Source organism: Ochotona curzoniae, unplaced genomic scaffold (genome assembly GCF_017591425.1).
Source record: "Ochotona curzoniae isolate NIBS_2020 unplaced genomic scaffold, NIBS_Ocur_1.0 scaffold_4701, whole genome shotgun sequence".
NCBI classification, from domain to species: domain Eukaryota; kingdom Metazoa; phylum Chordata; class Mammalia; order Lagomorpha; family Ochotonidae; genus Ochotona; species Ochotona curzoniae.
The window spans coordinates 23,025,269-23,038,132 of NW_024467122.1; the positions used below are offsets into that span (position 1 = coordinate 23,025,269).

At 37.7% G+C, this 12,864-nt stretch overlaps 1 protein-coding gene across 2 annotated transcripts in view; it reads left to right on the forward strand.

Annotated features, from left to right (window-relative positions):
* MDGA2 (MAM domain containing glycosylphosphatidylinositol anchor 2) overlaps positions 1-9,964 on the forward strand; it is a 665,568-nt gene extending 655,604 nt beyond the window's left edge. For both annotated transcript variants that reach the window (XM_040969572.1, XM_040969573.1), the window contains 2 exons: positions 5,797-5,902; positions 8,012-9,964. In XM_040969572.1, coding sequence (XP_040825506.1) covers positions 5,797-5,902; positions 8,012-8,100 — 195 coding nt within the window. In that variant the 3' untranslated portion in view covers positions 8,101-9,964. The remainder of the gene's footprint in view (positions 1-5,796; positions 5,903-8,011) is intronic.
* Positions 9,965-12,864: the final 2,900 nt, after the last annotated feature.

Sequence of the window (12,864 nt, forward strand, 5' to 3'; positions counted from 1 at the left end):
TTAATAAAAGTCCATGGCGCAAAATTGTTTTTATTGCCATAGATAACTGTTTTAACGTTCTGAATCTATACACTCGGAATTGAATTGATTCTTCTGCAGGGTTCTGTGTATGACAAGTCTGGCAAAGTGCACATGTATGCACTGGGAAAACCCTTAAAATTGTCACATCAGTTATGAAAAACTGCCTTTAAAACTAGGAATGTGAGTGTGTAGAGAATGGGTTCTGGATAACTTCTCCCTTGTTGAGGAGTTCTAAACTTGCACCTGTCTGCCTGGTCACCTAGGTGGATTTCAGTGACTTCCCATCAATTGAACCAAATGCTTTTTCCAATTACTCAAGGGGAAGGAAACATAATACAATAGTAGACTGATTCATTGTGGAGCTTCTTAGAAATATGAACATTCAACTCTCAAAAATTGGACAACCTTTTTTCAAAGTCAGTATAATCCAGATCCTGTCTTCCATGTTGAAACATAACTACTAATGCACTATTACTATGTCTCATTCTTACGTTGTTGAAAAAGTTGTGAAACAGCCAACTTTTTTTTTAATATAAATACATAACATTTTGGCTCAGGTATATAATTTACATTGAATGCTTATACATTGTATTTTGACCATATATTTTATTTTAGATGTATATAAAAAAATTACCCCTCTGAATCTTGGTCTAGAATCTGAATCTATCAGAAACAACAAAACATAATTACACAGATACAATTGTAGTATAAACAGAACAATACAATATGTATTAATTTGTGAGAATCAACCTGTTGAAAGCAGCTAATGAATTCTTCATGGCTAAACAAAATGGAAATTAGAAGCAATCAAAGAAAACTATTACTCAGGATCTGTTTTTCTGTATTCAAAAAGACCTAGATAAAGACGACACTCGGTCTCTTGCCTGTTAAATTGGATCCGTATCATTATCACAAGCTTTCAAATAAATGATTGTGCTGAAAGTACTTAGACATTATTTTAACATACTTGTAGACAGCTACTAATTACATGACTTACTTCCACGTAATATTTAAAGCTCCCGCTATTCTTAGGCATGTGTACACAAAAAAACACCCTGTTTCATCTAGCGGCAAATAACTATTATCAATGATTGCAAATGTAAGCAATCACTAGTGCTGTATTACTTCAATCATTATTGCCGCTGGGGGATGAAATGTTCATTTACCGTGGCATTCCAGGTTTATGGAACCCGATAGATTTTTGTCCCTTCTGATTGTTGTCCTTTGGCCAGCTACATGTTTGCTGAAAATTTACCAGTCAGCATATTCCCAGCAAACAGGAAGCAGACAAGTTAACTTACACCAGACAATTTCCTCCTCAGTGTTTGAGATTAAGCAATTTCACAGCATTTCCTCTAGAAAATGACTGTCCCTAACTTTGGCACAAGTGTACGTCCAAACTTAGGCTTTTGATCAGACTAGACTGGAAGGCGGGAGACAGAGAATGAAAAGGAATTCATACCAAAGACAAAATATGTTTGATGCTTTAAATACATTCACATAGGGGGTTTTAAATGTTCTGAGTAATGGCAAGATCATTCTAATGGTCTTTGCAGTTTGGAGAGGTCAGTAATTATTTCAGTGATTTATAGATTTTAGTTTTGATTCTTTGACATCATGTCATTATTTTACATTGACTGCTGCCAGCAGGAATCATGAATCTACAAAGTAGAAAATGATTGCGTGCTTCACAAAAAAACAAGGATTTTTTAAGAAGCTGGGTACCTTTACATCACTAAGGGAACTCATATAATTCCAAGCCCATTTCTGTAGCTTCCCTCTCTGCGGGAGGGTTATGCACGTAGCTCCATCTATAACTTTCAGGTTACCGTAGGTGCAAAAACACGTTAGTCTTTCCTTGTTGGACTCTGATGTGTATCTTACTTCCTTACACAAACCCCTGAGCGTCTCTCACTCTATTCTCATGGTTACACTGCACACCCCGTCTCATGCCCCACAAGCACGTGCTGATTTCCTTCACTATAAGCTGCAAGTACTCTACCTTGCTACAAGTTTTTAGCCTTGTGGCTGCAATGGAAAAATATTTGATGATAGGCACCCAGACTGAATTGCCAAGAATCTTGGAATGCTTTGCCTAAGATAAAGCTCCTCTCATATTATCTTCAGGAGAGAAAATTCAGCATGGCACAGCTTAAACTAACAAGGGGTTGGGGCACGTCAGGGCTTTCTCTGAGTAATTCTCTATCAGGTAAGAAGCACATTTCAAAGAGAACAAAATACAAATACACCTAAATGATTTAAAAACTTGCTGGTAGGAGCAAAGTAGTTCCTTCATACCAATAGGTTGCAAAAAGCCCTCGGTGTTTAGTACCTACTTATCCAGTCTATTTTCTCAAAAAAGGCATGGCTTAAGCAATCTCAGTTATCTCAATGTAAATACTCAGCAAACTACACACCAAAAAAATGGTAAATCTTTAAGAAAAAATGAAAAGGAAAAAAAGATTTTTATTGCAAACTCAGATATACAGAGAGGAAGAGAGACAGAGAGGAAAATCTTCCCTCCAATGATTCACTTCCCAAGTGATGGCTGGTGCTGCACTGATCAGAAGCCAGGAGCCAGGCACTTCTTCCAGGCTTTTGGCCATCCTCAACTGCTTTTCCAGGCTACAAGCAGGGAGCAGGATAGGAATTGGGGGCCAGGACTTTAGCCACTAGGATACCGCACCGGGCCCCCACCCTTTTTTGTCTTAATGATGAGAATTTTTGTTTATCTGTTTTACAGATTTCTTTACTTGACAGGCAGCATTAGAGAGCAAGATCTTCCATCTGTCTTATGTCAAAATGAAAAATGCAGATTCAATACCGAAGTTGAAAACGAATGCTTCTGAGGGTGGTACAGTGATACAGCAGGCTTGTTCTGCTCCTGTGGTGCCAATTGAAGTCCTGGCTGGTCCACCTGGGGTTCAGCTCCCAGCTCATGGCCTAGGAAAGCTACAGAGCCTCAGCCAAGTGCTTGGCATGCTGCATCCACTTGGGGGACCAGAAGCTACTGTTACTGGCTTCCAGTCTCCTACCAGCCCAGTTCTGGCCATAGAAGCCATTTGGGGCATAAAACACTGGATGGAAAACTATATCTTACTGTTTCTCTAATTCACACTAATAAAACAAAGTTTTAAAAAATAGTTCTATGTACTACTTAAGAGATTTCCAGTTATAAAATCATGACAGCCTATCAGAAACATCACGTTAAATTTGCCATTAAGAAGCTATGTTTACATGCTCGGGGGAAAAAAAACCTTGATATTTTTAAATGTAAGCTTTCACTAAAATTTATTGTAATTAAGGATAAAAAATCTTATCAAATTGCATACATGAGCTCAGTGTTAGAAACAGAGCTTTACTAAGTTTCCCATGAATGTTTGACTTATAAGAGAGAGAAGGGAAAAGCACGCATGTTCATGGGGAAGACACAGAGTAGCAACATTCCAGCTATTCCACCACTCCCTAAGAGAAAGACAGAGATTCTATCCATTGTTTGACTCACACATTGCCCCCAATAGCTAGAGCCGATCCAGGCAAAGCCAGCAGAGAACTCAGTGTGAGGCTCTAATGAGTGGTAAAGAATCAGGTACTTATTTAAACCATTGCCTGCTGCCTTCCTGGGTACACTTTAGCAGGACCCTGGAATCGACAGAAAATACTGGAACTTGAGACAGGTTCTTGGAAGGTGGGCTTCCCAAGTGGCCTCTTCCCTGCTACCAAAAATGCCCGTATCTTTGGGAAAACCAGACTAGATGCGTCATTTTGGCATACACATTTTTTCCCTAGGATTATATAAACCACTAAATACGTATGATTCCTTATAGAATCAAAAGAATTCAAGCTTTTGCTAGAGATACACTTTGAGGATTATAGAGAAGATTCTAAAAGACCCTTGTTAGTATTAAACACAAACTTGCTGCTTGTCCGTATAATGGCATACCCATAATTATCAGAGAATCTTTCATTCATCTAATACTCATGAACTAGTCTTCAGTGTCCGACGCTATTGCAGAGACAGCATATTCAAACCTCTGCCGACGGACAGCCAGCGGAAGTGGAGTCATGACTATCTACAAATTTTCTACACTGTATGAGAAGTGATGTCACAGAGGTAACTCGAAAGCTAAATACCAGGAATATGAGGAACGCATTCTCCATGTACATACAAAACAATGCACTAATTCAGAGATAACGTTTTGTTCTCAGCTACAACAAATAGATTGTTAAGAATCTAAACTGATTTTCAAAAAAGGAAAAATTCTAAACAAATGTCTTGATACGTGTTTATACAAAACCAAATGGACTGTATTTGAAAGAATGCTCAATGTCCTGGGATAGAAGCTTAATGGCCCAAGTCATTACCTTGCACACACCAAAATCCCATATGGGCACCGGTTCATGTCCTGGCTGCTCTACTTGCTTTGAGCTCCCTGCTTGTGGCCTGGGAAAGCAGCAGAAGATGACCCAAGGCCTTGGGACCCTGCAACCAGGTGGGAGTCCCGGAAGAGGCTCCTGGCTCCTGGCTTTGGATCAGCTCAGCTCTGGGTGTTGTAGCCATTTGGGCAGTAAACCAACGGACAGAAGATCTTTCTCTTATCTCCTCTTCTCTGTAATCTGCCTTTCCAATAAAAATAAATGACAAAAGAAAGAAAAATACCCATGCAAAGACTACTACATAACACAGAAAAGAGGATTTTAGCACTTGTTTTCTTATTGTTGCTACACAATTAGATTTATTTTTGCTTTAAAAACCAACATAATGGGTACAAATTTTGTGAGCTGTGAGGAAGAAGAAATGGCGCCGGGTCCAGCAGAAATGAAAGGAGCTAGTGACTGCAGGGAGCAGTGGGTACTCATATGACCAAGGGCAGATCTGGGGAAGAGATGCAGTGGCTCTCGAAGAAAGGGGTTGTTTTCTGCAGCCCCCGCTGTCAATTGGGTAAAAGAGAGGCAGCCGCACACCAGCACACACTCTCCACCCACAACAGGACAGGCCACTCCGGCAAGCAAACCGCTCTCGCCTCCAAAAACAGTTCTGACACAGTCAAACCCACAAAACCTGTTCACAGAATAAAGTGGGTAGTTGATTTATAGTAGCCATCAGGAACTACAACAACGAAAGAATGCATAATGCATGATGTTTTTTCACTCGGTCATGGGCAGATCACCACTTTCTGTTCCTGAGATGATATGGGAGGAAAGTTATAAGTGATGGAAGGGTAACTAGCCTGGCAGTTAAGACAGCCTGTGAACCGCCCACACCCCCTGTCAGTCTGAGTTCTATTCAAGGCCCCTGTCCCTGACTCCAGCCTCCTGCTCATGTAGACCCCGGCAGGCAGAGGGGATGGCCCCTGCCATGCACAAGAGATCTGCCTTGAATTCTGACGCCCTGCTGGAGCTCAGCCAAGTCCCAGCTATTGCCTGCATGTGGGGAGTGAGCCAGCCATCGCCAGCTCTGTGCCTTCACCTCTTAAGAAAAAAAAAAAAAAGATTGGAACTGCTATTGTTGCATATCAAGAAAAGTCACTGCCTCGGGCTCCTTCTTCTCTCTCTGTAACTCTTTCAAATAAATTAATCTTTTCTTAAAATGATCAAAACAGTGATTTTAATGTGAAAAACTAACATGTGAGAAAGATTCTATTCTTACGATTTCTTATGCTTAATATTTTTGTACCAATCTTGATCATTGGCAATTTTGTCTCCTTGGTTACTGAATACAAATCTGCTCCAGACGTTTTGACTTATTTCCACTTGTTTCATTCCCATTTGTAGCTAATATTCGAAGGTATTAGAGGTCCTGGGATCGAAGGCGACATTGCCATTGATGACGTGTCGATTGCAGAAGGGGAATGTACAAAACAGGACTTAACAACTAAGAGTGAGTGTCTTGTCTTCCTATACTGCGATAAGAAAAGTGCTGTTAAATAAATTCCAAAGTCTTAAAATGTTATTTTAATTTATTTGGAAACTTCCAGTATCTAATATGCTGATGTTTGAAACCGAATCATTGCATTTCTTTGTAGGCATCTTTGTCATAAGACTAATTTTGATTTACATCTATGTAAGGAAACTATACTTGCATTTTAAATAGTATCTTTAAATATGTCAGTTTATGGCATTTCAGGAAAATTTGTAAAACTTAAAAAAAATTGTTTGAATGTATGTTCTCAACCTACATTTTCACAACCACAGCTGTTCTTATCTCTAACTTTTGCCAATAATAGTAAAAAACACTTCATATTATAAAAATCCATTGTACAAATATTACAGATTAGAATATCTTAATTTTGTCTAGTGTAATTAACCCCTTCCTTTTTGCTTCCTTGGTCTTCATTACTAACTTGTTGTTTTCTTGGTTTGATTATAGTTTAATGGCATATTCTAATTTTTTTCAAGACAGACCCATTTTTAATAGCATAAGAAATTATAAATAATGCAGAGATCATAACCATGTTTTACACAGCCTCTTCATCTCCCTAGAATGCATTTGAAATTGACAGATGCACTACCATGATTAGAAGTTCTTCCTATTAGAGGATTTTCTTAGACTAATCCACACTGTAATTTTGTGGTCATACACAAGGGTGGCAATCAAGCCACATTTACACAAATAACTCATCAATGATTTAGCACATACAAACGCATTAAAATCAGGGTTGTGCAAATCTAGAGCAAATCAAAGTCTTTGTTAAAGTTTCTCACTATGCATGCTCAGTCACAGTCTCGACGTTGAAAGCCAAGTTTGTGCGACTGTGCAATGATTGCTCATGTGAACTGAATTACCTCCATCTTTTTTAAGCATTATCATAAGACAAATACTAAGATTGTGGGTAACAATGAGCCATTAGCACATAGTTTCTTGTCATTACACTTAACAGTTCAGCACTTTCAGTAACAACTTTTGCCTGGACCTGTCTATAGTTTTGCTTTAGAGACAACTAGACTTCCGTCCTGTTTAGAAAAGCTTGCCTTCTCTTCACAGAATCGAACTCCTTTTACCTTTTACAACAAAAACTGAGCAGTTGTTAACATCCTAACTACGGCTAGTCACTGGTTTTTACAGGAATCTTACATTTTCAAAGTTGGCTCAATGGAGAATATTATGTCTTTAGTTGCACAAATTAATTTAACTTTCCAAAAGAGAAGAGCAAGAGAACGTAATTCACTTCCTAAAGGCGGAAGCAAACCACCCTGGAGTAACTACATTGCACTGATTACCAATGCCTGCGGGGAGCTCATCATTGCCATTATTATGCAGAACATTTTCCTTCCCAGTTTCACCTCCTGAAACTAGTAAATCCTGAAAATGGTGGGTGTTTCAGCATATATAGAATGTTCTAAGTATTGACAAGCATGAAAGTCAAAATTCTCCTCTAAGCTGCCTGGACTCCCAGCCCTTCTCCAGGCGGTCAGATTTGGTGAAAGCCAGGTTTTTTTTCAGTTATTAGAATGGTCTTCCTGGTGCCTCTTAAACTACAATGAATGTTATTTCAACAATTTATAAAAAAGAAGTAATGATCAGAGCATGAATGCTTGTTCCAACAGTTAACTTCTCCGCCCATTGTCATCTAGTCTGGTTAGCACCAAGAGCAGCTTTTATCTCCGGTTTCAAGCTTGACACAGTTGACAAGTTAGGTTTTCTTCTAAACTCCCTTTTTAAATCAATGACAGACTTTCTTCCATGTTCATTCTGTCAGATGGTGAGCAGATCTGCGAGGAGTCATTCACATAAACCCATATAACCATCCTAAGCTTCCATGCACAGTACAGCCACTAGAAACCTATGAATAATTGCATCTAAGCAAATCTCTAACCATTTATCCAAGCCATATCGCTTTTACTTGCCTAAGAAAGTTTATGAATACCAACTTTCCAAAAATATTTTCCATATACTAAATCTTTTTATTATTTTATTCAAATTATTTTACTAGCTAGGTGGAATGCTTATTCTTTTCTTTTTTTGTATCTGTTTTTTCCCTACTTTCAGATTCCGTGGATGGTGCTGTTGGGATTTTAGTTCATATATGGCTTTTTCCAATTATCGTCCTCATCTCTATCTTAAGTCCTCGAAGGTGACCTTATCCTGGCAGAGGCTATACAAGATTCACCAGGCACTAGCATGAAGAAAGAGTCTTTGTAAATGGACACTGAAAAAAAAAAAAAACAAACTACCAAAGATTCCTCCACTGACTTCTGACTCAAAAATAAAATAATAAAAAAAATTTTTTAAGCACTGGGGATAAAAAGATATCACGGAAGTATAACTTATTCCAAACTACATATAAAAGATAATATTGACCTGAGTAGAGAAGAGACCTTCAGGTGCTTTTGTGGCTAAAAAGATTACCGCGTCATCTGGTTGAACTCTTGGGAATAAAAAAAAAAAAAAAAGAAAAAGAAAAAGAAAAGAGCTATAGAAATCCTTGTCAAAGCACAAAGTCATGGCTGGTTTTGTTTCAAATGAATAGTTTGCTTGTTACCATGGAAACCTAATGGCCTGCCAACAAAAACCTCACTGTAAACAGGGTACGTGGAGAGCTGGCATTTCTTTTCCTTTCGAGAAGGTTTTACGTAGAGAATTAAATAAATGTAGGCCCTTTTACCTTTGGCTGTTATACCCTTCCTTGAAAATGCCCGAAGTGACAATTATTTAAAGCATTCATGTTCCTCCCCGTTCTATCCCCCCTCTACCCTTCTTCTGTTTCTCCCGCCCCTCCCATGGCTAAGCTAGATAACTGTATGCTGTCTGTCCTTGCATGCACTGCTATCCAGGGTGGGCAACCTGGGCTTACACACGACACAGGCTTAGCGCAGTTTGCGGCCACTTGAACACCCAAACTACGTCATCTGTTCCAACGAAGAAACCAAACCACCATCTTTTATAAATTGCCATGGAAACCAAGTGCCTTCAATGAAACAAGCCTGAATAATTTTCAACTCAGAAGCTTGCACTGCTACGTGTGGTTTGTGTAAAACTATTTTATAAACAAACTACAGAGCCTACATGTGCACATTACAGGCAAGACAACGGAGCCGCTTCTGAAGAAGAAAGGACCGGAGCTGCTGCGTAAGCCCAAGCAGACAAGATATGTGTTGTTCAAACTCCTAGACAGCCATGGCCTTTCGGCATGTTATCCATTAGAGAATAACTTCCATTCAGACCAGACATGGGAGCGACACTTTTTTCTTCCAGGTCATTAAATGGGTCAACCAGAGAAAAAGGCTATTAAGATAATCCTTAGCGCAGAAGGTGGTAAAACACAAAAGTGATTTTTTTTTATTATTATTATCATTGTTACTCTAACCTCCATTTGGCAAGAAATCGGCCCTAGCTTTAGAGGGAGCCAGAAAATGGGATTCCAGTGCGTACGAACGAAAGCGGAACTAGGCCTGACACATCTGGCTTTGTTCTAAACACTGACAGTCATACGCCTCTGCCCTTTATTCAGACTGCAAATTGTGAAATATTATTTTATTATTTCACCAGGATTAAAAAAAAAAAAACACTTTTACAAAAAAACAAAAACCTGTAAAAATGATTTTGAGCTACCTGAGGACAAACCACACCTTGAACCAGCCAGTTTTCCAACGCATTGGAAATTTCCCTTAAACCTGTTGATTACGAAAGTTTGAAGATCTTTTTCCTTCCATTATCTCAGCTTTTAACTTCATTTAAAAAGACTGTTGCCTAAAGAAGAATATTATTATTCCATGTTCTTTCAATACCCCAGGATTCAAAACAAAACACTGATTATGCAAGTTAATTGGGATAGAAGCATTAAATCAATTCGCAATTATCAGTACAAAAGCACAACAAAATGTAGTAGAAAATGACAAAGCTTGATTTTTTTTAAAATGTAGAAATGTTTGTGCAAATTCAATAATTCATCTTAACATATAATTTTACAGCTCTGTTCAATAAAGCCTCTTGCCAGGTAAGCGGTACGTGTGTTTGCTGACAGTTACTTAGCACTAACGTTGAGACTAGCTACACAATCCATGCGTTAGATTTTCACGGCCTAGATCTTCACTGGTTTATTTATCTTAACATCTGCAGGAGGAAACGTTAACTACAGTTCCCTGATGCCCTCACCTGTATTTCTAATACCTAATACGTATTACCTGAGATCAAGATGAACTTGGTTTTTAATATAATCATAGTCCGTAAGGGCAGGGACCAGGCTGTCTTATACCGACAGAACTAAGCTCAACCACGTTCTTTAGACACAGTAAGTCAGTCTCGTGACTTTTGGAGAAGTGAGGCAGAATGGGATGTTTTCAAAAATCACCCATATATCTTACCAAAGAGGTTTAATTACGGCTAGAGCACTTTAAGATTTGCAAGATCTCCCTTCACCCTGACGCGCACCTTGTGACCACCGGTCACGTGTCTTCAGTCTCCAAAACACATCACTGTCTTTACTCTTGTTGGAGACGATCAGCAAAAATCTTTTCCATCTAACGAGCGTTAACTCATTGCCTTTGAGAATCTTGACGTTGGTGGCAATGAGGCTTTTGCAGAAAACTGTTCCGAATATTCAAAAATACATTTGTCCTTTGCAAGAAAATAGGCAAAATTGCTTTTAACACAGCAACCCCTGCACAAAGAAAGTGCTGTGAGAGCTTCACTTTGACTATGAAATATTCATGAAACACTTAAACCCTCCTTGATCCTATCACACAGTTAGAATATACAACACTCCAAAGTTTTTGAGAACTGGCTGGTACTTCAGATTTCATTTTGCTTAAATATTGGAGTAGCTGCAGACATATGTGAACAACAACAACCAAGAGGCAATCAGAGGAAGTGTTTAGCATTCAGATTTGCTGATATTGTAATAAATGAAATGCATATGTCAAGTGGGTTCTGACTCTTTTATGTAAGCCAACATAGTTAGGATTAGAATCAATGTTTTCTACTTCAGCTCAAATGTTTAGTTGCTTTAATTGAGATGAAAGGGTAAAAATGCAGAAAACTTAAAGATATTGGCGTAAAGGAAATGTAAATTATATTAAGTAGCTTCTTCTTTAATATTAGTAATAATACTGAAAACTTTCAAGCACTGTTCAACAACTGCCTTCTTTTTCCTAATATTTTTGTATTGAATGTAAATTGAACTCACCAACACACTCCCTCTCCTCCATTATGATACCGTATTTCAACTGAATTGATGCCATTTTTATTTCTTTAATAGGAAGATACCAGGCAATGAAGCATGTAACTGTCCAGGACAAAGACAACGCAGTGTAATCCCATAATCCCATACTGCCCATCATGGTGCCCATTCATTAGAAGGATTACTCTATTAACACAAAAATTTTATCCCTACAATTTATTATCTTGCCATCAGGCATCTTTTCCTTGCAATTGATAGCATTTCTGCGTCATAAAAGGTAAAGTACACCTTCGTACTGTTTGCATCAAAGATAGGAAATTCAAGTTTCCAAGAGTGCCAAGTAATACCCAGCATTATTACATTTCAACAAAACCAAAAGTGACATATATCCACCCACGCTTGTGTGATTTATATAAAAAGCTCATTACTATGCAGTATGTAAAAATAAACCTCATTTTGTCCTTTCTTACATAGTTTCCATACACTTAGCCTGCCTTTCTTTTTTTCTCTTATTTGTCAGTTCCACCATAATTTTCTACATTCTTTGTATCCCTGACTTAAAATGCTTCCTTCTTCCATGTAATGCACAGGATGTAACAGAACAGAACTTTACTCTTCCACTAAATGTTTTTAGACATCCAAAACATTCATGGTATACCACAGTGTCATGCAATAAATAGGTTGAAATAATTACGTTTCATTTCAAATGTATCACAATTGATTTGGGGATGACAATGAAGTATACAAATATATTAGAATTAGAACCCAACTAGTCAGTCACCATGTAATACATAGTAAAAATAATGCCATTCTTTATATTTTCAAATATAATGACACACGAATTACAATTGTACTAACTTTTCTCCAAACCTGCATTTTTATTTTAAAGAGTTTATAATAAACTGACCTGTCAATAAAGTGTATACTTTGAAGAACAATTCATTCATTTAGTTCTGTATTTAAGACTGGAATTGGCTGTCGTATTTTTCATGATCTGTTTTTGTTTCATGATTGATTTGAAAGATGACATAACTAATTGATTTTGATAACTGGTTTCTAAGGATTCTTTGAATGCATGCTCCTTACCACAAAACATTTTTTTAATGTGCCTTTCAAAGATCAGGGCCTGATCAACAGACATTCAAATTGGAAACTGTTACCCCAAATCCATTAACATCTTGGTTGATGATTACTTACGAATTGTCTCACTTGGGTCTCAACAAAGCAGAAGGTATACTCTTCTTGCAACTGGGTAGTTGATGTCAATGAGGAGTTATTGCATTTTCTGTGAAAACAATAAAATCATAGGGTTCAATCCCAAACTATTTTCTTTCCTACAACATTCCCTTTGTGGCTATCCAGTTTAATTCATTTTCTTAGTGTTATTTTTAAAAATCAATGTCTGGCATTTTCTACTTCAACTAAAGAGAAAGCTACTACAGAATGATCAGAAATTTTTCAAATATAGTATAAAAAGTCTTTGGTGAATATCCATAATATTTATAAGTAAACGTGTATGTTATTACTACAGAGAAAAACTTATGGACTTGAAATTTTATGTCAATTATATGTCAATTCAGATTGAATCTACCCTATGTTCTGGGTCTGCTTAGAAACAGAGAGATATTCCCTATATTTGTATATGGATTACTTTATTGACACATATTAATTTAAAGCTTAGTTATGAGTGATGATTTCAATACCCTGAACTCACATTGAAGAG